Source organism: Rhinichthys klamathensis, unplaced genomic scaffold (assembly GCF_029890125.1).
Source record: "Rhinichthys klamathensis goyatoka isolate OS25496 unplaced genomic scaffold, OSU_Roscu_1.1 h1tg000474l_1, whole genome shotgun sequence".
Lineage (NCBI taxonomy): Eukaryota > Metazoa > Chordata > Actinopteri > Cypriniformes > Leuciscidae > Rhinichthys > Rhinichthys klamathensis.
Genome location: NW_026606962.1, coordinates 23,971 through 50,060, shown reverse-complemented (window position 1 = coordinate 50,060; position 26,090 = coordinate 23,971). Strand labels below are relative to the sequence as shown.

The 26,090-nt window shown below is 39.9% G+C and overlaps 1 protein-coding gene across 2 annotated transcripts; it reads left to right on the top strand.

The window, feature by feature from the left end:
* Positions 1-3,866: 3,866 nt before the first annotated feature.
* Positions 3,867-25,380, top strand: b3gat2 (beta-1,3-glucuronyltransferase 2 (glucuronosyltransferase S)). 2 transcript variants are annotated; one of them, XM_056236954.1, is made up of 4 exons: positions 3,867-4,874; positions 11,466-11,610; positions 21,390-21,538; positions 25,043-25,380. In XM_056236954.1, the coding sequence occupies exons 1-4, from the start codon at positions 4,320-4,322 to the stop codon at positions 25,127-25,129; spliced, it is 936 nt and encodes a 311-aa protein (XP_056092929.1). In that variant the 5' UTR covers positions 3,867-4,319; the 3' UTR covers positions 25,130-25,380. The 2 variants fall into 2 exon arrangements, with proteins under 2 accessions (XP_056092929.1, XP_056092930.1); XM_056236955.1 differs by lacking the exon at positions 25,043-25,380 and having other exon boundaries at positions 11,466-11,659; positions 21,390-21,482.
* Positions 25,381-26,090: the final 710 nt, after the last annotated feature.

Genomic DNA, 26,090 nt, shown 5'->3' with positions numbered 1-26,090 from the left:
GTCATTTTGCACTAATACATTTATTAAAAAAAACATATCAAGGCATGAAAACTCTGAACTAAAGCAGGAACATTAACATAAACTACACAACAAGACTACAGGACCCTGGACATTGAATAATCAATACTCGACAAAGACTAATACACTGTTGAAGAAAATATAAGAAAATATATACAATACTAATGACAAGACAAGGGACACCTGTTAACAATTAACAATAAAACAATTACAACATGCACAACAGGCAAGGGAACACATGGCAGGATCACAAGTCTAAAACCAGGGGATCACATGACAGACAAAATACAGAAGGCTTGTTCGACTTCATGCAGCTCTGCGCAGACCGATCGGCGGCTGACTTGAAGCAGTGCATGCCGGTTAGAAATTTTGTCCGACTTGATACAGCGCCGACGCTACGTGACTGTGACGTATGGCATCAAAGTACTGCGAGAGAGATTCAAGAGTAGCCGGAGAACTTAGCCAGCGGAGCTTCTCCAAGGGGGTAATCCACCAGCCGGAATCTGAAGCCTCCCTGGGGGCCGCCATTGGCTAGCAAGCCTTCACCTGTTAGCATTCCATTGACTTCCATTCATTTTGGCGTCACTTTGACGGCGAATAACTTTACATCTGAGGCGTTTAAAGACTCCATTTGTCCATTGTTTATTTCTAAAGAAAAATTACAATGTATAAAAGGCTCCATTACCTTGTATCTTACGTTATGGCCCCGGCGTAGAAGCCATTTTTGTAAAAATAGGCTAGCGATTGCGTCATATAACCACGCGACTCTCTGTCGCACAGTAGAGAAATTACTGAGACAGGAGGAGAACCTTGCGGTCAATCGGGGGGACGTGGAGGCATAAAGTCCGATAAAGTCAAGGGAGAACAACACAGTCTCATGAAAGTGCGTATCTATACCACGAATGTCATTTCTCGTGCCATTTATATGCCAAAAATGGTTTTTGCGTGCATATGCTACGCACTGAAAACCCCTTGGGTAGGTTTAAGGGGGAGGGGGGTGGGGAGTGCGTGCGTATTACACGCCATAAAGTGCGTATCATATGCAGGCGAAAACTGCGTATCATATAGACGCAAAAACCATTTTTGGCGTATAAATGGCACGAGAAATGACATTCGTGGTATAGATACGCACTTTCATGAGATCGGGCTGGAGAAGCCAATAGAGAGTCATAAAGTTGATCCTGCTGCTAGCTCATGGACAGCTCCTACTCACGCTCTCAGTCTCTGCAAGATTCGGAAGGGAATGATTCAGATTCCCCTTGGCACAGCTACTAGAAGACTCACAACTGTCAGACAGGTTGCTTACGTCACAAGCTCAGTTTAAGCCTGCGCAGTACGCTCAGCCATCAGGAAGTGAGTGCTTCTAATTGGCTTCACTTTTCTCCGTTGAAATCTATGGGGTCGCTGTGTCCATTTCTTTTACTTTCTAAGAGCTTCTCAAGAGCGGCTGCACGAGCTCTGATGATGACACAGGCTGTGTCACACAGCTAGGTATTTTTGGTGCAAAACAACTGAACACCTGTGACAGGGCAGACTGATCTCATGAAATGGCGTATGTATGACACGCCAATTCGTATTTCCATTTTTGGCGTGCTATCAACACGCATAATCGCTTTTCAGCGTGTTTATCAACGCCGTTGACTTAACGTTACATTACTGTAGCTATATATAAATATATGACCTACCCCAACCCCGTCCCTAAACCTACCCGTCACTGGGGTTAATACCATTTATGAGTCTTCCCCTACCATCCTAGGAAAAAAAATATCGCTCCCCAGATGTAGATCTACATTTTGCTTCGTTTCGCTCGGACATTTAACGGCGTGTACATATACGCGGAATCACTCGGACATTTAACGGCGTAGACATACACGCAAAAGGAGGCGGTTCGTTTCGGCGTGGACATACACGCGGATAGCTAAAAATGCGTATAGATAACACGCCACTTGACTTGAAAGTGGCGTGTATGTTTACGCAAAGTCATGATGTCATGTTGGAATCCTTGAACTCGCGAAGATTGTGGAAGCTTTCCTCCGTAAAATGTGCAGCACAGAGCGCACGAGCGACGGAGCGAGATTTGGGTAATATGAGGGACCGAGTTAAAAATAAATTTTAACCATTGATCCCTAACTCCCCCGTCCCTAGGAAGGCTGAACAAAGTGGACCTGCAATCCGGATGAAAATAACAGCGTTTCGACGGCATTGAGGCAACAACACTCCAGCCATACCACAACAACTCTTCTCCAAAGCAAAATAAAATGTCCTCACCCCCCTTATTTAGTATTCTCGGAGGAGGGGTTTATGTAAATATTGGGGTTAGTGATGTCAGCAACCCTGGAGTCCTTAGAAATTGATTTCTTTAAAAGCAAATATCTCCCTTTGCTTTGAACATTTTATTTTTAGGGCTTGCATTTTTATGGGCTGAAATTCAACATGGTTGAATATTTAAGCTGTGAATATTTCAATTCAAAACATTTCAAACACATTTTCATTATTAAAAATTAAATAATCCATATTCACCTTTCATATTTCACTTCCAAAATATTCAAACTGTTTAAAAATGCAACCTATAATATTCAACAGGCAATGTTCGGTCCATTTTATTTCACTTTGAAAATTCGCTTCCACAAATTCAGTGGTTCAAATTCATTCATAAAAATGAATTTTTAAAAGAAACGAATTTTTATGAATGAATGGCTTGCTCTAACTGTTGCTCTGGTCTTCTCAACAACATGCGCTTGCACCCAGAGTGCGAATTACCCCACCATAATTGGGGGGTACTGCTCCTTCACTTCTTCGATGACCATCATGGTCTTAGATCTCTAGATCATAGATCTCATAGTTCTTGCACCCCCAGCTGGTGAGGAAGACTAACAGCAGATGGAGATTATGCTCGGCAATCTACTGCTTTTCCTGCAGTTCCTGGATGTCAATGTTGAATTTACTGTCGAATTTGAACCACTGAATTTGTGGAAGCGAATTTGCAAAGTGAAATCAAATAGACCGAACATTGCCTGTTGAATATTATAGGTTGCATTTTTAAACAGTTTGAATATTTTGGAAGTGAAATATGAAAGGTGAATATGGATTATTGAATTTTGAATAATGAAAATGTGTTTGAAATGTTTTGAATTGAAATATTCACAGCTTAATATTCAACCATGCTGAATTTCAGCCCATAAAAATGCAAGCCCTAAAAATACAATGCATTAAAATGCAAGCATGGTTAATGCAATGCCTATTTTTTTTTCAAGTAGTGCAATTCAGGCTTTTTTGTTTCAAAAACATTTGGCATTAATTTACTTCCATATTCATCACTGTAGAGAATAGTTCAATTGTATTAAATACATTTTTACTTATTTCATCTGTTAACTCTCACTCGTTCCTACTCATTACATGGCACACTTATTTATTTTTTAGGGTAGGCTACTCACTGGATGGTTGCGCCCCTGGCTAAATCAAATGTCAACCAAACCAAAACATTGTTTTGTTTAAGATTTTTTTATTTTATTAAAATGCTTAAAATAAAATGAGGATGAAGAAAGTAATTAGGCTAATGAATGCAATACATTCGAGCGAAAAACGTTATCTATAGCCTATTGCTATTTGGGGTCGTTTAACAACAGCCTTGGATACGTTTAAAGGCTTTAAAGGCTACGGATTTAGTTTAGAAATAAACTGTAACTGACCCGCTCTAACAGACAAATTATGATTATTAGCCTAGGCTGTTAGAAGACCCCAAATGTACAGCGCAAAAAAAAGGGACTACAATACAAGTAATTCCTCTCTCGCTCTCTCTAGTGCGCAGGTGGGGAGGGTGAATTCTCAGTTTGAAGTCTCAGTCTTCATCATTTCAGCGGACTATACAGCAGCAGCGTCTGTCAGACCATCAGAGCTGTGTCCCATCATTCGGTGCAGTTTTGAGAAATCGTTCCACCTGCATGGCTTTATTGCACTCCAAGCTATGCACGTGACCAAAACAATGACCTGTTGTTATTTTTGGCACTGTTCTCTGCGCTGAACGACTAAAGACCCATGAGCATCTTCTCAGGGAACGAACGGACTGACTGGCGGAGCGCAGGACGGGATGGCATCGCAACGGCGCGTTTAGTTGAGGGAAATGGGAAGTTTAAACGTTCGTGGACTGCGGCTACCGAATAATAAACACGCGAGGAGAGGCTTTAATGGAAGTTTTAAAAGTAATATTCTGCAATTATACAATAATCGCCTCTGAATGAACTGCTCTGTTTGTGGCGGACTGTTAATTCTTTACATTAAGCAGCGCTGGTTCTTCGGGCACAATGAAATCCATCTTCTACTCTCGCTTTTTCATCCTTCTTCCGTGGATCTTGATAGTGATCATCGTGATCGACATCGATACGAAGAGATTGTCTGTTAGGAACACGGCCAGCTTCTATTTGTCTCGGCTGGGAAATGTGCAGCAGCGGCAGGTCGTCAGGACGACTCGGACCAGCAGCAGCAGCAGCGGGAGTAACACCACATCTCCCCCGGTCATTTATGCCATCACTCCCACTTACAGCCGACCGGTGCAGAAAGCAGAGCTCACCCGCTTGGCAAATACGTTCCGCCAGGTTCCGCAGTTCCACTGGGTCGTGGTGGAGGACTCGAACTCCCACACGGAGCTGGTTGCGCGGTTTCTTGCCCGGTCTGGGCTGCGATACACTCTCCTGAACGTGTTCACCCCGCGCAGGTTCAAGCGGACGGGGATGCCGCGAGCGACCGAGCAAAGGAACTTAGCGCTCGGCTGGCTCAGAGGACATCGCGCGTCCAAAGATAAAGGAGTCGTTTTCTTCGCGGATGATGATAACACTTACAGCCTTGAGTTATTTGAAGAGGTAAATACGACTTCTTTCTGCCCAGTTTAGAGCTGCAGAAGGCTTGAAATGAAATCTGGAAAATAAGAACTAGTCTATTTGATGAGATAAGCGATCACAAATGTTAAATTGCAAACCGTGGCACATCATACATATATATGTCTGGGGCTCTAAAGAAACCTCTGCTGGCCCACAATGGTCAAAGTCATGAATACATGCCATTCTGTGTCGAGATATGGCTGGAACTAGATGTTTGCAAGGCAGTTGCTACCTCCCTGAGTAAGATTCTCATCCATGTCTGTCTGTACAATAACTCAAATGGTGCATGATGAGTTAGGGTTTTTTTTTTTTTCATGAAGAAGCAAATTCATATATACCCATCTTATTTCTCCCATCAAATGAGAACTATAGCATCTATAAAACCAGCGGCATTACATGCTACAGGTATACTGTATGCAAAACTCAGAGGTCCTACAGTATTTACCTTGAGAACTTGCACTGTAAAAATTAAATAAAGTTTAAACCTAAAAATGTAAAAGCAGCAATTAACCTTAAAGCTGCAGTTAAAACAAATCGGGGCCATGGTCGAGTCAATTTAAGCTCTTTGTCACTGTACAACAAGATGTTTTTGCACTCCACAAGGTTGTTGCATTACACTTAAATGCATAGTTAAGAGAGAAATACTTATTTTTAAAAAGTTGGCCGTTATAAATAATGTCTCTGAGGATCTCGGTGTAACATCTGTCCCCATGGAGATTCATGTGGTGTGTTTTATCATGCCATTGTTATCTATTTCTTATGAGTCTTTATGTGCAGTGGTTGACTCACATAAATAGGGGACCCAGTATATGGTGTAGTCAAGCACAGTGAATTAACCCAGTTTGAGTGGAAGTCACAGAGAAATGACAAAGCGTCCTGACAGCTGGGAAATAAGGATTTGTCTGTTTAGCCGGTTGTCTGTGGACGATGGACGAAACAGATAACATGGCGAAGTGATGAGAAGAGATACACTTCATTTGAGGCTCTGTCTTACAAAGGTTGAGTTTTTCTCTCACACACAATCTTTTTATTTTTTATTTTTTTATGCGCACATATTTCTTCAGATAAGTTTTAAATAAAGTCAGTTTAATAAAGGCAATTAATATCAGGGTGTAAAGACACCCTTGGAATTTCAGCCAATTAATATTGAAGTATAAGCAGTATAGGGTTAAAGAAGTTCTCTCAAAAATTAATTTTCTGTCATTATTTACTCACTATCTTGTCATTCCAAACCCATATTTTTCAGTGGAAAAAGGAGAAATTTTAAATAATCTTTACACAGCTCTTTTGCAATTAAGTAACATTGATGTCAAGGCTCAAAAAAGTACAAAAGAACACTATAAAGTCGTATGTATGAGGAACAGACCTAACAGACCTACTTTATTGTGTACTGTTGGATTGTATCGACTCCAGGAAGAGTAGCTGCTCGTGTGCAGCTAATGGAGATCGAAATAAATAAATAAAATACTATGCAATACCATGCACAAGTCATATAGATCACATTAATGTTATTGTTATTTTATGCTGGGTTTTTTTTAGTTTTTTTTTTTTTTTGTGGTCTTTTTAGAGTTTGACCAACATGGCCTCCACATGAGGTGAGTAAATAATGACAGTAATGACAAATACATTTTTTTTGGCAGAACCATCCATTTTATCTTACCAATCTCTTGAGAAAACAAATATTTTACGAGGTGAGTTCATAGGCCATAAGAAGAGTGTATGAAAATGTACGAATAAGAAAATTCAAACAACTTAGCCACCAATTCACCAAAACCTAAAATAGTTACAAATTACCATGTCAGTGTGTTGCTTTAATCGATGTCTGATGATTATCCATTTCATTTATTTGTCTGGGATATATAAAGAGGGAAGCGGTTTCCTCCACTGCATTACACTCAGTTCTATCTACAGTAGCACAAAATATTCTTCTCTCTCTTGGCTATTGTCCAAACCCAGCACTTATAGCTCATCGTCTCATTTATCATCAAATATTCTACCAGTCTTTTACCTCTGCTTTTTCCTCCTCTTTTAGCCGTTCTCTTTTCCTTTGCCACAGGCCTTGCTGCCCTCCTTATTTCTTCAATGCTTGCTTTGTGCATCCCTCCCTCCCTCTGCCTCTTTCTCTCTCTCTCTCCATTTCTTCAGAACACAGCTGGACATGTGGATGAACACATGGAACGACCCCTGAGGGGTAGAGCGCAGTGTCAGTATGCTGATGACCCCTGCTCTGCTCAACACAAACACATTACACAGCACAACAATGAGAGTCATTTGGCCATTTTCAACAGCCAGTGCTTCATAATGACAAATTTTAATGACACCAAGGAAATGTATTCATTTAGCACATACTGTTTCCCCCAACGAGAAATGCTACAGTTCAAGTGATTCATCCTAAGGCGACAGTAATATAAAAGAGCTGCAATGCAAAGTCTCAAAATTGGCTAGAAAAGTACAAGCTAGTACAGAGATGTGACCGAGACACAGTGAAACAATTGAGTTTTTTAAAATAAAGGTTTAGCCTAGTAGGGAGTCTCAGTCTAGGGACAATAGTACAGTGTGCTAATGATCATTGATCAAGTGCTTGTGGAAAAAAATGTGTTCAGCTGCTTGAGTGGAGTGTGGAAGATCATTTTGTGTTAAAATAGCTTTATCATCAAACATGTAAATTATTATTATTATTTTTTTTAAATGTCATTTTTACATTATTATTATTTTTGGTTAGAATAATAATGCGATAAGATGAATAGCAATTTGTCCAAAACAAAAAATGGAGCGTGATATAGGCTAATCGATCACGAACCAGCCAATCAGAACAGTTCTCTCTGTTTGTGTGGCTCTCACACTCACAACGTGCTGGAACTGAAGAGCGCTAAAAATAAAAACAAATAGCTTGCATTTTCATGTGTAATGTAGCCAGACCAGACTGCATGCTTTTCCTTTTGAAATGTGAGGGTCATGATATCCACAACCAGTCTCTCCTCATTCATGTTTAATATACATGAAGACTGGAAAGTCAGAAAAAAGAAAGTCATACAGGATTGGAACAACATTAGAGTGCGTAAATGATGATATAATTTTCATTTTTGCGTGGACTATCATTTTAAGTCCAATGAGATTTCAGTGTGCAGCACTTCTGAAAAACTACAACCAAACGAAACGAAACGAAATGTACCGTTGCTCGTTGTGATCGGTTAGGATAAAAATGCTTTATCACCTTAAAGGGATAGTTCACTTTGAAATTAATTTTGATATTTTTAGGTCAAACCGTTCTTGTCTGTCGGTCATATAATGCAGTCCTATGGGGTCCACCTCAAAGAGCATACACAGAGAAGTCCAAATTAAACATGATTTAATGACTCGTAAATGTAAGTACTCATTGATGGCCTAAGACACGAAACGAGCGGTTTGTGTGAGAAAACGAACAGTATTTATATCGTTTTTACCTCTTGTAAACACAGCCAGGTCCAAGTGATCTGACGGCGCCGGCGGTTCGGTCTTTTCCGGAAAGCGCCGGAAGTGAAACCTCGCGCGTGTGCGTCACTCATTGTTTACACAGAACAGAGATTGTAGGTAAGACGGCTAATTAAAAGGGTACTAATTCGCGCTTATTCGGGATGTTTAAACCGTCGTAAAATAAAACAATTCCAAAAAAATAAAACAATTGTATGAGTGACGTACTATGGTGACGTAACGTTACACGCGCGAGAGATCACTTCCAGTGCTTTCCGGAAAGACCGAACCGCCGGCGCCGTCAGATCACTTGGACCTGGCTGGCTGTGTTTACAAGAGGTAAATACGATATAAATACTGTTCGTTTTCTCACACAAACCGCTCGTTTCGTGTCTTAGGCCATCAATGTGTACTTACATTTACGAGTCATTAAATCATGTTTAATTTGGACTTCTCTGTGTATGCTCTTTGAGGTGGACCCCATAGGACTGCATTATATGACTGACAAGAACGGTTTGACCTAAAAATATCAAAATTGAAAATACTGTGGACACAAAGACACCTACATCTTGGATGCGCTTGAGGTAAGCTAAAACATATCAAACATTAATTTCAAAGTGAACTATCCCTTTAATACTCTCATTTTCATAAAAAAAAAAAAATCTCTAAGTTTACAAATTAAATATGTAAAAACAAGATGCATTTACCCGAAAAGCCACACTTCTGTTTACTGCACTGGCAGTTTTTCACTTGTTTGGAGTTTAAAGTCAGTGCAGTAAAACAAAAATGAATACAAAATGCACTTTTACATAAAATGTATGAAAATGAATCATATCAACTTATGCAGAGCTGCTTGTCTTGTTTCAAGGATTTTCAGACATTGTTACTGGAAAGCATGTCCACGAAGTCTCAGTATGCTGTATATGCTGCTACTCTGCCTTGTGGCTTCAGTGCCACGACAAATTCTGCATTAGATTTATTGTTCTCAGTTGTAACCTGTCTTTCCCTAGAAATACAGTTCCTTATTAGATCCGATTTTGTATTGTTTTTTTTTGCATTGTTGGAATCCTCTCTAGAACTGTCAGGCAGCATGTAGAGTTTTGTTATCGAAGGTGATTTTGCCTCCCTAAAGATATTGAACACACTCTTCTACTACAAATTTATTTCTCTGCACTGTGTTGTCAAAATGGGGCCAGAATTTCTTATTCCCTGTCCCTGCAGGAAAACACATGGGTCACAAAAACTGCCAAATACAGATGTCTTTCCATATAGCCGCCGGTAGCTTGAGAGCTCAACTCAAAGAACAGTGTATGTGACATTGCATTTGATGGCTGTGCCTGTTGCCCTTGTTGTCATCCTCACCGCGAAAGGATGCTTGGCACCTGCAGATGACATCCTCTTTGCTATAGAGAATTCTTTGATTTTGCCTTTGAATTGTGTTACACTTTAAGAGCAACCATTATGGAGACGAAGCCTTTGAAGAGAGGGAAGAAGACAGGCATTAGAAACACAGCTAAAAGGGCAGCAGTTTGGGCTTCAAAGCTTGTCCATTGCTTAGGGCCGCCAGCCACAGACACGTCACCCGACTGCGTACAGCACTCACATAAATAGCACAACCATTAAATATTCAGACTACTCTGACCATTTGTTTGAGAAATTGCAGCAACGCTCATTCCCCCAGTGGCAAATAGTCTTTTTTTTTATTATTATATATGAAGGAATGAATAAAAAAGAAGCTTCTTTCAGCTGTAGGATGTTTAAAATTTCACAAGGAAGATAGTATCTTGTTGGAAATGACAGTTTTAGTGTTGCCGGGTGGTTCAATCAGATGTGATCGTGTTTATGAAACTGAAGAGCAGTGTGTGCTGTCTCCAGCAAACTGCAGGTGGACGGACTTATTTATGCTGAAAATGAGCCATTTTATAATAAGCCATGCTGTTCGTGGCAGTACTTTACTTGGTCCTTTAAAAATAATAATAATTAATTAAAAGTACTCGTATGGTTATAAAGCAGGGCTGTAACCACCATAGACATTGAGCCTGAAGGCGGGCTTTTACTATTCACCAAAGATGAGTGCGAATTCCACTGCAACGCTTTTGGAAGAGTGCCTTGTAGGATGTAAGTAGCTAAACATTTATTATTTGACAAGAATTTTTTTGATAGAAATGTTTAACAACTGGCAGTAATATGCAGTGATGTAAACTATTTTTGCCATTTTGAACTGAAAATATGCTATCATTCATAACTGAAAGCGACAAGACAAGAAATGTCTTGCGTTTTCCACATATTAGACATACGAATAGTTAATGCGTGCATTTTTAAAAAATAAAATATTATTTGCAAAGTTTAAATTGATTACTTCACAACTACAATTAGACCTAGAACTTCTTCTTCTTTTTTTTTCTTAAAGGGCTATGCTCTTTTACGAAGTCTTGATTTTGTTTTTGGGGTGTACTAGAATATGCTTTTATGCTTGATTGTTCCAAAAAACACATTAATTTTCACATATTTTTCATTATTACAGCAACTCCCTAGTCTGACCCGAACGTGCCATTTATTTCCTGTTTCGATGAAGCCCCTCCTCCCGAAATGCGAAATGTGCTGTGATTGGTTAGCTGGCCCAGTGTGTTGTGATTGGCACTGCCTAGCGCAAGTTCAGGAAATGTCACTCTCATTACCATAACCGCAAGCTCTACTTGATGGTGTCAATTTCAAACCAATTCAAGCAACACTGTCAAGACAACACTGTCTTCTCTAATGCAGCTCAACCAGGCCTCGACCCCTTTTTCTCGTATTCTGTGGGCAGGGATTATTTAAATGAGTAACATTATGACTTCACAAGATCCGGAAAAATCGCGTTGTAGTACAAACGAGTTGTTTGTTGTAGTTCTTGAAAAGTGGATTCTGTTAAATAAAATATCTCCCTTTGGAGTTGACTTTGAGCTTTTTTATGCTCTAACCGTAACATTACACACTAACTAAAGTTGAAAAAGTGAAAAGCATAATAGGACCCCTTCAAATCATTGAATCATTTATTTCCTTTTAATTAAAAAGCTTTTAATTAAAAAATTTAGTGCATTGTGTTTGCAATATTAACGTTATCATGTTTCCCTTCTTCTACAGATGCGGTCAACCCGGAGAGTGTCAGTGTGGCCAGTGGGACTCGTTGGAGGCCGGAGGTACGAGCGTCCCCTGGTGGAAAAGGGGAAAGTGGTCGGCTGGTACACAGGCTGGAGGGCTGACAGGCCGTTTGCAATTGACATGGCTGGTAAGACGTCACTAAGATCGACCTACACAGGAGTAATTTTCCCCCCATAGTAAGTTATCAAAACGCCGCTAGCGATTTTTACTGATTATTATTACGACAAAACTGAATGATAACTGCAACAGTGTTATCAAACCAGGAAAAAAATGTCACATATATTTGAAATGACCATTATGCCTGTTTTACACCACGTGCAGAAGCAACATATTCACAAGGCTGAATCATAAATGCAAGAGTAAGCATTCAAGATGACACTGTTTCTGCTGTGTAACAGAACAAAATAACAGAAAATTGATTTCTGTGTTACTGCATTTTGTATTTCCCTTTAATAATGGCAGAACATTCTAGTATGGTTATTGGAGTGTGCAACTGAAAACGATTAAAAATTGATTATCACAAAATTTATTTTACGTAAGGAAATCCAAATGCTAATTAATTCACATGGAACAATCTAAACCTTCAATTCATTATTTTATATTCAAAAATCTAGATTGATCGTGTTGATAAATCACTTGATAATGCATTTTCTCCATATTTTCCGCACATGGGGCTTAAATATCTTCAATGCTGAAACCTCACTGAGGCATGCAGTATTAATGGTCTGACGTTAATATGGGCATCCTGAAAAAAACAACAACAAGCTATGCCATAGACCTGAAAAATCCATCAGTGGAGTGCCATATTCTCCTCTCACTTTTATAGATGGTTCAGAACTATAGAATAAGCAGCCATTTAAAAAAAAAAAAACCTTTTGACCAGTTCTCAGAAATTCCTCTATTGCATCTATTTCTGGATTTCAAATATTTATTGGCCCTTAACATTATCTGGCTCGTGTGACAGAGAAAGATTTTTGACAATAGATTCCTCTGGTTAATTAACAGGTTTCTGGTGACTGGCACATTCTGTCATCCAGCTGGTTTTGAATTTCAGAACTAATTTGTGCAAATCACGTAAACTTCAAGCTAAACACAATTACCAGATTTCGTTTTTCCATCCTGCACATCTGAAAGCTTCCATTTAAGTTACATTTATTCATTAGACATATGCTTTTATCCAAAGTGATTTACAGAGCATTCAGAGTATACATTTTTATCAGTATGTCGGTTATCAAACCCATGACTCGTGGCATTGCAGGAGAGCTACTGTGACCAATTAAACATCCATCAACTGACTTGATAAAAGTCATTTTTAAAGTTCAGAACCATTACTGTAAGTGTCTTAAAAGTATTGGAGAAGCAGAACCACATTACCTGGAGCATTATGTGTTCAAGTTTCACCACAAGGTCTCTCAATTTTATTTAATGTTATTAAGATATTGAACTTCCATATCTCTGTCTATCTTCTCTGAGTTCTAAAGGATATTCTGCCCACGTAATACCATGTGCTGCTGCTGATCATAACATCAGCTGTATGAGGAGCAGCTTGCCTGCTCAGATAAACAGATGGGACTTCTTTGCAGTTTGGTCGTGTTGATACTTTCCAGACTGCCCCTCACTGAAGTCGTTTCAAACAGGCATATAAAATTGGCCCAAAGCAGGCAGCAAAATGACTTCTATATAGAGAGACCATGCAAGAAGAATGCTCTAAGCTGAGGAAAAAAGCTGTGAAACACCAGAGAGTTTTCTGAAGAGGCTTTTCTCCTATATTATACTATAAGACTGTAAAAACTGGAACAACTGGAAGAGAGGGCAACTCTTTGAGAAAACAAAGGAAATTAACATTTAATCTCTCTTGTGAAGTTAGCATCACCATTTGAGACGCAAGTCTCACCTCAGAATCGTCCAAATTTACATCTCTTTCCCTCTTCCCCCATTCCTTCTCTCTCTCATGTTGAGATCACCAAAATTCACCCAAAAATCTATATGGTTTCATGTGAATAATTATCATACAGTATTATACATGTTTGGTATTATTTGAAATGTCTCAGTGCGACTGGTAAACATGTCTCATTCCCAAAGAAGTAAACCAAAAGGTAAAAAAGTTTTTAAGAGTTTAGAGATAACTTGCACACAGAGGAGGGTGTGTCTTCCAGGCAAAGGATGTCTTTTGGCATCCTGCCCAAAAGGTGTAAACTCTGAATGCAAATTCCCATTGTTAGCAAATGCTTCCACGTGAAAGACGTTTCTGTCTATATAAAGAAATGCAACGAGAGTGTCACGGATATCTCTGAGACTCGGTGAGATCCAAGCGCAGCTTTATTGGAAAATCCAGATTCATAGTCATCCCAGGCAAAGGGTCAAAAACACTTGCAAACAATCCACAGAAGAACAAAAAGACAAGGGAGAGTGCTCAGGAATGCCGTGTGACAATTACAAAACCTTGATGAGAAATGGCAGAGAGAACATGGTATAAATAGGGTGAGACAAACAATGTAACGACACACAGGTGAATGCAATAATTAGTGATGAGTCCAGACAAAGGATTATGGGAACTGAAGTTCATGGCAGAGTGGCAAAGGTCAGAGAAAGAGTGCCCTCTGGTGGTCAACCTGGGCACATAAGGAGCGGATTCCAGACGCTCCAAAAGTCTAAAAAAACAGTCTAGGAGGGAGGCAGAATGGAGGATGATCGGGGGGAGGGTTGGGGGGCCAGGTCCATGAAGGTGAAGGGGAACTGGAGACGAAGGCAGAGCAGGCAGCCAGGGCGGGGGCTGGGGGAACAGACCAGGCGGGCTCCGTCACATCTGGAGTCCCGGCAGAGAGCCATGGCGGTGCCAGAGGGACGGACCAGGTGGGCTCCGTCGCATCTGGGGTCCCTGAAGAGGACCATAGAGGTGCCGGAGGAATGGACCAGACAGGCTCTGTCGCAACTGTAGTCCCAGCAGAGGACCATGGCGGTGCCGGAGGGAAAGACCAGGGAGACTCTGGCGGGTCTGGAGTTTGGCTGAGGGCCAGGGTGGTGCAGGCTGAACAGTCGGCCAGGGCGGAGCAGGCTTGGCAGGCGTCCAGGGCGGAGCATGAGTCCAGGGCGGAGCAGGCTGATCAGGGCGTAGCTGGCTGACCAGGCGTCCAGGGCGGAAGCTGACGCTTCAGGGGGCCAGGGTGGATCCGACGCTTCAGGGGGCCAGGGCGGATCCGACGCTTCAGGGGGCCAGGGTGGATCCGACGCTTCAGGGGACCAGGGCGGATCCGAAACTTCAGGGGCAGACACGGCCATCTTGTCCGAAGACACAGGCGTAGAGGTTGTCGTCTTGTCCGAAGACACAGGTGAATGCAATAATTAGTGATGAGTCCAGGCAAAGGATTATGGGAACTGAAGTTAATGGCTGAGTGGCAAAGATCAGAGAAAGAGTGCCCTCTGGTGGTCAACCTGGGCACACCAGCTGGTAACTGTGACACAGAGGCTCAGGGCGATTTGTAGCTCAAATTAGCCCATGATGCAAGACACTCAGCATCATGTATTTTCTAATGTCAGGTTCGCATCTTTTCTCTTTATTCAAGAGCATTTGATATTTTGTATTTATTATCTTTGAACTGATTATGAAATTGGCATAATACATTTGCCTGACATAATAAATTGTTACATTTGATTTTATTCTGACTGACTCTGATATTTTTCTCCCAAGCCGATTAAACGGATTCGTATATTACCGCAAGTCTGCATCAGATTAGTGACGACTAATATTTGGCACTAATTCAAGTGTACTTGGTTCGCAAAGACAAGAAATTAATTTCCGTTTAGGACAGCAAAAATGCTGCTCGATCAAACTAAATTTGGGTGTGTCTTACCTCTGTTTAAATTTAATGTTACTTTAGATAAGTGTACGTGGGAAACCACGGCATGGCCAATCCAAAGCTATTATAAGAGAAGTAATATTGGTCGACTTATATCTGTAGAAGTGGCCATACCTCTGCCTGAAGTGAACGTTATTTTAAATTCAAGTGTATGCAAAACCATGGGTATACCAAAGTATCTTTGTGTAAGTGTGAATGCGACCATCTCAGGTATATAGCAATTACCTCTGTTTAGTGACCGAAGCTGGCGAGTTTGTGATCGTGAGACCCGCGTTAAACAGAAGGCGTGAGGACCTCAACGACATAGCTTCCTAATATTAACGGGTAAAATGTAAGTAAATAGTTAAATAGAACAGTCAAATGTATTGCTAAACTATTATATAATTGACCAATAACCAATTGGCAATATGACCTATATTCGAGGTCTTTATAAAATGGAGTCAGATAAAAGCTTAAATGGAATTAAATTACTTTGCCACGCGGAAAGACAGTAATGCGCAGAGACCTTCACCCGTTCTATCGGATGCTGCTATTGGACCGATTTAGATGGGCTTACACTAGTGAAATTAGCTATAGTTCATCTTTGTCAATAGGAAAGGCACTAAGTTAGTGAACTGTATCAGGGTTATTGTTAACGAAAAGCAAAATTATAAAAAAAATTAGAGCTGTGCAATGATTAATCGCATCCAAAATAAAAGTTTGGGTTTACATAATGTATGTGTTTACTGAGTATAATTATTTTGTATATATATATATAAATACACACAGACACACACACACATGCATGTATATATTTAAGAAAAATGTGTTATTTAAATATTTATATATATATATAGTATACACATGCAAATATTTCTTAAATATAAATATATACATGCATGTGTGTGTATTTATATATACAAAATAATTATACGCAGTACACACATATATTATGTAAACACAAACTTTTATTTTGGATGCGATTAATTATTGCACAGCCCTAAAAAAATATTTTCATGAAAAAAATAATACATGAAAATTAGAAATGTTGTCTTGGCAACTGACAGAGATAAAATTAGTAAGATAAAGTATGTATACATTCACATTTCAAATAATATAATATATAGATAATACAAAAAAAATACTGACCTGTACTTACAGAGAACAGAGGCTCAAAGTTCATACTAATAGATTAAGGGGGTTGTCAAAACAAAAAAACAAACAAAAATTTAATTAACAGAAAATGTTTACAGCACTAGTGTCTCCAAATGGAATAGTAATAATTATAAATAAACAGGCTTATGAACGCCAACCTCCGCCCCGTCTGCTGAGACCATCAGAACCTTCAAGAAAGAGCTGAAGACACACTTTTTCCACAAGCACTTAACTAAAACACAACCATAAACAAAGGCACTTGGCACAGTGTACTGCAAATATTGTTGGCTCTTCTGATAAACTGCTCGTGATATTCCTCATTTGTAAGAAGCTTTGGATAAAAGCGTCTGCTAAGTGACAACATGTAAATTGGAATTTGACATGTCAAGCTGGTCAGGATACGCAAACAGAACATGTTAAAAGCATCAGTGTTTACACTTTCTGGGAAAATCAGCTTTCAAATGGTATGCTAATAGTTTACTATGATAAAGAACGTATTGCAACAGTAAAAAAAAACTTACTATTACACACTATTACAAAGCATTACTGACAGGCAAATATAACAGATACCCTATATTTTTAGGCAGACAAAGCTCCCTATAATTGGCAAAAAGCCCCTTTACTGAGGCTAAATTCAGCAATTTCTCTGCATTTTTAGCAAACGTGAGCTCTTAGGCAGTGCATTAAAGAGGGTGGGGTGAGAAGATGCTGACAGGTTGGAAACATCCTAATGGAGAGAGGCAGGGCTCATATGGCGCTCGAAGGAATGAATACAACGTCAGAGATAGCAGTGGGTATAGTTGAAGCAATCCCTAATTCCCCAGACTCCAGCGCTGCCTCTGGATATTATGCTGTTCATGAAACTCTAATAACAAGAGATGGTATCATCTCTTTCTCATGTGATCTCTGTTACTACCACTATTGCTCTCCTTCCAAAGCTCATATTTTTCTCATGTGTTCACTCACACATAATATCATCATCGTTGTCATCAGAGGTAATGTATTCATTGTCAGGCCCTACCTGACAGTGAGCACATCTCCCTTAACAAACACTTCACACAATGCATACGCTTCCTCACGTCGCTGACATAGACTAATCGCATGTTGAAAATGAGCTGTTTAAGGTTCATAAATCTGCCAGCTCCACTACACTCCTCCCTGAACAAAAGCTGAGAACAATAAGGTTATTTAGTATTCCTGCTGTACGGCTTCTTCTGAGAGCAAACACAATAGCAGAGAAAAGGTCCTGAACCACCTCTCTCATTGCTTTCAAGCACTGCTCTCACCTAAAGAGGAACTCAAGTGCTTGTCTTAACATGGAAACCTTTTTAACACACAATAGCAACGTTTTGCACATTAGGCGGAGAAGGGCTGAAATGATTATGCATGACAAAAAGCTGCATCTAGTGTACACAGAGATTAAACCATGAGTCACACTAGCCTTTACACAATCTGTGTCACGAGTATACATTGCAGAATTTTATTTTACAAATCTTTTATAATAATTATAATAAATAAATATCATAAACTGATTAAGACAGCTTAATTGTGGTGGACACAATACAATGGACACACTACTAAATATTTAAGAATTACACCATTAACTTTAGTTGAAGCATCTACAATACACAACCATTCATAAGTTTGGCGTCAGTAAGATTTTTAAAAAATGTTTTAGAAAGAAGTCTCTTATACTCACCAATGCTGCATTTATTTGATCAAAAATGTGATATTACCACAATTTAAAATAACCGTTTTATATTTGATTATATGTTAACATGTAATTTATTTTTGTGATGGCAAAGCTGAATTTTCAGCATCATTACTCCGGACTTTAGTGTCACATGATCTTTAAGAAATCATTCTAATCTGATTTTGTACTCAAGAAACATTTATTATTATTATTATTATTATCATTAATGCTTAATATTTTTGTGGAAACCATGACTTTTCAGGATTATTTTATTAATGGAAAGTTCAAAAGAATATAATTGATTTGAAATACAACTCTTTTGTAACATTTTACATTCTTTTATCACTTTTGATCAATTTAATTTTTTCTTTCCAAAACATAACAAAATCTCACAGACCCTAAACATTTGAGCATTAGTGTGTATGTATAAACAAGGAATAATGGTTGTAATAAAACAGCAGACTGATTTAATTGGTTCATGTTGTACCTTTACAGAATTGAATCCTTTTGAAAAATATGATAATGTTATGTAAATAACAGAGTTGTTAGTGACAACATAAAACTAATCTAAAAGGTGCTCTTTCCAATGTGCATTTTACAGATTGCTCTATTAGTATTTACTTATTGTCCCTTATTAATTTTAGACCGTTTCTGAATACCATTTACATATTTAAGTACTAATGATTTCATGATTTATGCATCACATTTCCCTGGAAATTAAATTACTTGACAGTTCTGTAAGGCAAAATAAGTTTTAAACATCAATCCCTTTTCAGCTTTTCAACACTACAAATTTGAAGGCCACCCTAATTAAAGACCTTATAAACGGCTGGTCATGAAGTCTTGGAGTTCAGGATGTGAATGTTTAAGATGGGCTTACGGTTTATGCATCACATCTGGATGGACCCAGCAGAAACGTGTCCGGCTCTTCAGCTCTATCAAAGCCGCGTCCCTAGATCTCTGAGCGTAGGTTCTTACGTCATTCCCCCAATACTTGTATAGGGACATCAAAAGGCAATATAGTCATTAAGAAAATAAAAAAAAGATCAAAAGAAAGGAGTTGGCTGGCCTTCAACTATTAATAAACCTTGACATATGCATGTCGTTCTGAGGGAGAGAAACCTTGTGACTACACAAGGACACAGTTAGCCAAGGCTTAGATGAGCATTGCAATGCTGTCTTGAGCTCGCCTCTGCGGATTTGAGGGAAACCCAGGTGGTTTTAGCTGGAATGCAGGCGTCCTAGAAAACAGCCTGTGTCCATGCAGGATAAAAAGCCCACAACAGAGGGTGATATTCCCTATAGTAAAATTTGAAAAGTCCTTCTCCTGTTTTGGGGCTGAGACAGTGTCATAGAGAGAAATGGAAACAAGCGGGTGAAAAACTTATCCTGACCCAAATGCGACAGTGGGGACGGTTCAACCTGCTCCCATGAGAAATGCATAAGGTCAAGAAAGAGCTGAAGAGCTGTGCATTTGTGTATATAGTTAATACACAGTGAATGAGAGAGTGTGTTTGAATATACACTCACCGGCCACTTTATTAGGTACACCTGTCCAACTGCTCGCTAACACTTAATTTCTAAGCAGCCAATCACATGGCGGCAACTCAGTGCATTTAGGCATGTAGACATGGTCAAGACAATCTCCTGCAGTTCAAACCGAGCATCAGTATGGGGAAGAAAGGTGATTTGAGTGACTTTGAACGTGGCATGATTGTTGGTGCCAGAAGGGCTGGTCTGAGTATTTCAGAAACTGCTAATCTACTGGGATTTTCACGCACAACCATCTCTAGGGTTTACAGAGAATGGTCCGAAAAAGAAAAAACATCCAGTGAGCGGCAGTTCTGTGGGCGGAAATGCCTTGTTGATGCCAGAGGTCAGAGGAGAATGGCCAGACTGGTTCGAGCTGATAGAAGGGCAACAGTGACTGAAATAACCACTCGTTACAACCGAGGGATGCAGCAAAGCATTTGTGAAGCCACAACACGCACAACCTTGAGGCGGATGGGCTACAACAGCAGAAGACTGCACCGGGTACCACTCATCTCCACTACAAATAGGAAAAAGAGGCTACAATTTGCAAGAGCTCACCAAAATTGAACAGTTGAAGACTGGAAAAATGTTGCCTGGTCTGATGAGTCTCGATTTCTGTTGAGACATTCAGATGTTAGAGTCAGAATTTGGCGTAAACAGAATGAGAACATGGAACCATCATGCCTTGTTACCACTGTGCAGGCTGGTGGTGGTGGTGTAATGGTGTGGGGGATGTTTTCCTGGCACACTTTAGGCCCCTTAGTGCCAATTGGGCATCGTTTAAATGCCACGGCCTACCTGAGCATTGTTTCTGACCATGTCCATCCCTTTATGGCCACCATGTACCCATCCTCTGATGGCTACTTCCACCATGTCACAAAGCTCTAATCATTTCAAATTGGTTTCTTGAACATGACAATGAGTTCACTGTACTAAAATGGCCTCCACAGTCACCAGATCTCAACCCAATAGAGCATCTTTGGGATGTGGTGGAACGGGAGATTCGCATCATGGATGTGCAGCCGACAAATCTGCGGCAACTGTGTGATGCCATCATGTCAATATGGACCAAACTCCCTGAGGAATGCTTCCAGCACCTTGTTGAATCTATGCCACGAAGAATTGAGGCAGTTCTGAAGGCAAAAGGGGGTCCAACCCGTTACTAGCATGGGGTACCTAATAAAGTGGCCGGTGAGTGTATAGTGAGATTATTTGGACAATTTATTTGACATAAATTTGCAATTAACAATTTCAGGCCTTTTATACTAAGCTTTTTGATGAGCTTCAATGAGCATCAAACCCAGACTTTCTCACTTGCAAACGATGTATATAATACCTGGAGAAAGTTATCCGATAGTATTCCCATTCATCTCATCTCAATGGCAGTTGCTCAATTTTATGCAATTTGCCAACACTGCTTAAGGGCACTTAATTGTACAGCCAGGTTTAAGCCAATCACCCGAGCCGTACGCGACTAATCACTCTGAAGGCACAAGGAAGCGACATCATGACAATGCTGACTGACTGGTCACACCACAAGACGACACAGGATTTTCCACACCCTTCTCAGTAATGACTATCACGAGCTGTTATGTCAAAAGCAGCAGAGAGGAGACATAAAATAAAAAACATTTTAATTGAAATGTTTGATTTATAATTTGCTTGCAATTTTTACTTTGTTAACGGCAGGCTTTGCAGTGAACCTGCAGGTGATCCTGTCAAACCCACGTGCCCTGTTCAAGAGGAGAGGAGCCAAACCAGGGATGCAAGAATCAGATTTCCTCAAACAGATCACCAAGGTGGAGGACTTGGAGCCAAAGGCCCAGAACTGTACCCAAGTGAGTAGAACAGCTCGCATTTGCATCCTTCACCTTTGATTATCATGCATACTAAAAAAGTTACGGTTTTTGATGTTCCTTTCCTTTATTAGCTCCAGGTATCTCTTAAATCTGAGACTCATTATTTTGGGTAATATGACTCACCCCTACCTTTTTTGTATTACTTTGAAAACATAACTTTGTACGCCGGTCTATTCTTCAACCAGTGACGATAGTGAATAGCTATGTCAAGTAGCGCTTGAAAAAAAAAACACACAAAAAAACCATTCCTATATATTTGACTCAGACTTTTAGTCTGATTCTAAAAGCTCCTTCATTCATTCGTGGCCCATTATCTCAGGAGCTGAAATCTCAAGCTCAAACCTCTTCAGTCGACTCACCTTACATGTCAAAATGCTCTCTTCCTCCCTGTACCGCGCGTCACTGCTACTGCCATCATCATTATCACCCAATTACCCTAATGGTAGCCGGCCTGGGTTATTAATAGTGACTATTAGCAGGGCTGACAATTCCACTAATCACCAACACCAGCAAGACCAGGACACATTTCCAACATCAGCCAATCAGTTATGCGTAATTTTTCCAGACGCAGCATAACGTCTGCATTGTAAACACTGCGGAGAGCGCAGGTTTATTCTTGTGGTACAATGCCGTGGCGGGTGCGAGCGTGTAGATATCGCGCCCGTAAACGGGACGGAAAGGCCACTGACAGTTACAAAGAAGTGCGAGGTGCTACTTGGACAAAGTAGGAGTTTAATATACTTAAATTTGTGGCTGTATTCCAATTATATGAGAATGGCATTATGGAAGTAAACAAACGAAAGTGCGTGTGCCAGCAGTTATGGGTCCTCGTGATGGGCGTGAGCGGGCGTCTGTCCAAGTGGAGCACTGCCAGCGATGTCTTTTGGAAAGGTCACATTTGTAGAAGTGTTCTTGTGGGTCCCCAACGGATGACTGTGACTAAGCCTGCGGGCAGGGCAATACGGCTAACTCCCAGCATGCACTTCAAAATTAAAGGCAGGGAGGCTGGGTAGGATTGAGGGGGGGGGTCATCTTATGTGAGTAATCGGACTGAACTGATGTGACAAGGAGGAAAGGGACAGAGGAATAAGAAGAGGGAAAAGGGAAACTGTTTAAGAGAGACGGCACTCATGCTTTATAGATAGAGGGGTAAAGAGGGTGTGAGAGACATTCACAGGCTTATTTACAGAAGTCAGTGCATAGACTCTCCTGTTTATTAATGTCAGTCTCAATCGTGCTCCTGCCAGACTGCTGTCAGCGTGCCAGCTTGCTTCACTCTGAACAGGATGAGTATCTGAAGCCTTGAGAGAGAATAATCATTTGAGTTGTTGTGGGCAGATTCAAAAGAAATACTTCTTCAACATCTTCAACAAAAGCATTGTTTGAGAAAATGGTTTTATACAAGACCACCCAAATAGAAACCACAGACATTTTTCCCAAAATGCCACGGACTTTAGAGTAATACACCTTTATCAGCTGAACAAATGAGCTAGAATGCTTTCATTGTGTAACAGTTAGTTCCGATGTTGTGCAAGATTCTATCCCTTTTGTACAATTATGGCAAATGACTTTATGGTGTATAGTAGTTATTAGTACAGACTAAGGTTCTATACATTGCTAATGGCATGCTAACAGAACTAAGAATGAATGATGCATTCAGAGCCTTTGTTAATGTTTTCCATATACAAACACATTTTTATCATTGCAAATTGTAATTTTATAGAATAGTATAAAATGTACTTTTTTTATTGTTAGTTCATGCAAATCTGTTCTAAAGTTTGGGGTCAGTAGGATTTTTTGAATGAAGCCTCTTATGCTTACGAAGGCTGCATTCATTTGATCAAAATTACAGTAAAACAGCAATATTGTGTAAAATTATTACAAATTAAAATGGTTTTATTTTATTTATAATGTATAAAATATTTTATAATTTAAAATGTTATTTATTCCTGTGATGGCAAAGATGAATTTTCAGCTGTCGTTTCTCCAGTCTTCAGTGCCACATGATGCTTCAAAAATGCTGATTTGGTGCTCAAGAAACATTTATTATTATCAGTGTTGAAAACTGCTTAATATTTTAGTGGAAACCTTGATAAAAAATTTTTTTCCAGGATTCTTTGATGAACTAAGTTCAAAGGAATATCATCGATATAGAAATCTTTTGTAACGATGTAAATGTCTTTTGATCACTTTTGATCAGTTAAATGTGTCCTTGCTGAATAAAATGCTTTTTATTTATTTTTTTCAAATAAAAAAATCTGAACTAAATAACTTTGGAACAAGAGTGCACAGAGCCACTAAAGCAGGGGTGTCAAACTCAGTTCCTGGAGGGCTTCAGCCCAAACACTCCTGATCCAGCTAATCAAGTCCTTTAGGCTTATTTTAAAACTGCAGGTGTGTGTTGAAGCAGTGTTGGAACTAAACACTGCTAACCTACCCGTATTATTAATTTTTTTTTAAATGTATTTAAATTTCAATAACCCTTTCTTGAAACCCATTTAGATTTACTAGAGCCCATGACTGCTGGCTTCACACCTCTGCACTGCTGTTATATCACTGCTTTCAACCTTTGCGCACCGAGTTGTAGCTATTACATTATCAACATAAAAAATTTAAGGATTTATTACATATGAAAGCGGAAGCGCACAAGTTTAATTCTTCATGTATTATTACATTCCTCTTATAAAAATTAGACTTCTCTGTGGGCTGCAAATGTCTTCGACAGCTGCACACAAACATAACTAATGAAGTTTAACCACCCACAAAACCAATTATGATCCACTCCAGAAAGTTCCAAATTTAAACTAAAAACGTATCTATATATATAAAGCTCAGTCCTACAACTTGCTTTGCCCTGATAATATTTATTAAGGCAGCATCGGGATTAGTAGATGGCAAAGTAGAGCGTCAGACACCTACATAAGGAGCACTTTACAGAATCTACCAGAGGGATGCAACTTGTTATCAGGCCAACTACTACAGCATGCTTTGGGTTACTTATGGGTTGCTGCTCCAAGGTGCACACAATATTAATCTCTTGTGGTTTTGCTAAATTAGCCTTATGGAAAACAAGCCAATTTGCAGTACCATGTGTTCTGGAACTGACGCGTCACACCTGGGTGCGGCCATTTAACAACACTCATTCCCTGCACCGCATCAAACTGATAAAATCAAGACATGTCACCAATCCGAGAGATCCTGTTCCAGCACCCTTCAGGCACCAACAGTTTAAACATCTCTGCTGAGAGATCACATACACTGTGTGGGGAATGGGGAAATATGCTTGTCACTCACATTTAAATGACATGTTTCAAATCAGCAATGAAATCTGACATGAACTCACATTAATGTTGTTTCTTAGGCCCACCATATTGCGAATTGCACTTTCTCCCGTTCCTAGAAATATGAGTAAACCGTCTTAATATATATACAATCTTTGTTTCGCAAATTCTGAAATAACTGATTCCAAATGGTTTCTTTCAGGTCCTGGTCTGGCATACCCGGACAGAGAAGGCCCACCTGGGAAATGAAACAAAGCGGCAGCAGGATTCGGTTTTTATAGAGGTCTAGTGACACTGCACTAGGACTGTCATGACACTGGATGGAGGCTCGCCATCGCTGGCACTTTGCCGCCTTTGAACTTAAGGATACCTGCTCTGGCGGAAAAGACAAGCCAAGCTCTCTCGGGTTTCTGGATTCTCTACTGACACACTGTATCTATCTGCTGGAGCTTCTCACTGTGGCGTCACACTGGATTACCTGTAACGTGGTGGAGGGGAAACCATGGATAAGGGGTTTTCAAATGGCAAAAACCTGAACTTATTCCCAATGCGGTAGTCAACAAACCACTTTCCCTTTTCCTCGGACTCTGAACGCTCGGAGAATCAGATCAACGTCTGTGAATGCGGAGGACAAGGACCGTCTGCTTGAATAATGTACAGAGAGGTTGGGTGGTGCTGAAAATAAACTGTCCATGAAAATAAAAGGAATAGTCAATAAAAAAACATCCTGCAAATACAGTCTAAAGCGTGAGACACCAGGGACAGAACTTTTGGATTACAACTGTCTTTATTCCAAACGACCTTCTTTAAAAGCAAAAAAAAAAGAAAGAAAACTTTACAATAAATGCGTCTTTAGACAAAATGATCACACAATAGTTCATGGCTATTCACTGTTTAATGCACGGAAATAACAATATTTTGTCTCTGTACTAGGCACCAGAAAATGTAAACACATTATAGAAATAAACCTGGATGACACAGTGGGGATGTTTAAATTATTGCACAGCAGAGAGACCCTGTCTGAGAGGATAGAAGCTCTGCTACAGCGGCGGGACTGACGTGTTCGACTGCGCGCTTTTGTTCGGTCAAAACGAGCTGGCTAAAACGACAATTCCTTCCACGAGCCCTTTTCTATTGACCCCAACCCCTTATTTCCCGTTAGCCATCGCAGCTGTACAGTCGTCCAGGTTTATTTATCTTTCACCCACTGTGCTTCTCTGTAACGCACACATTAAAACATCACAGTAAAG

Bases quoted from the DNA above. Each gene is read 5' to 3' on its own strand.
- b3gat2 (XM_056236954.1), top strand. From the start codon at position 4,320: ATGAAATCCATCTTCTACTCTCGCTTTTTCATCCTTCTTCCGTGGATC. The intron at 4,875-11,465 runs GTAAATACGACT...CTTCTTCTACAG, and splicing joins GCCTTGAGTTATTTGAAGAG to ATGCGGTCAACCCGGAGAGT. The intron at 21,539-25,042 runs GTGAGTAGAACA...GGTTTCTTTCAG, and splicing joins AGGCCCAGAACTGTACCCAA to GTCCTGGTCTGGCATACCCG.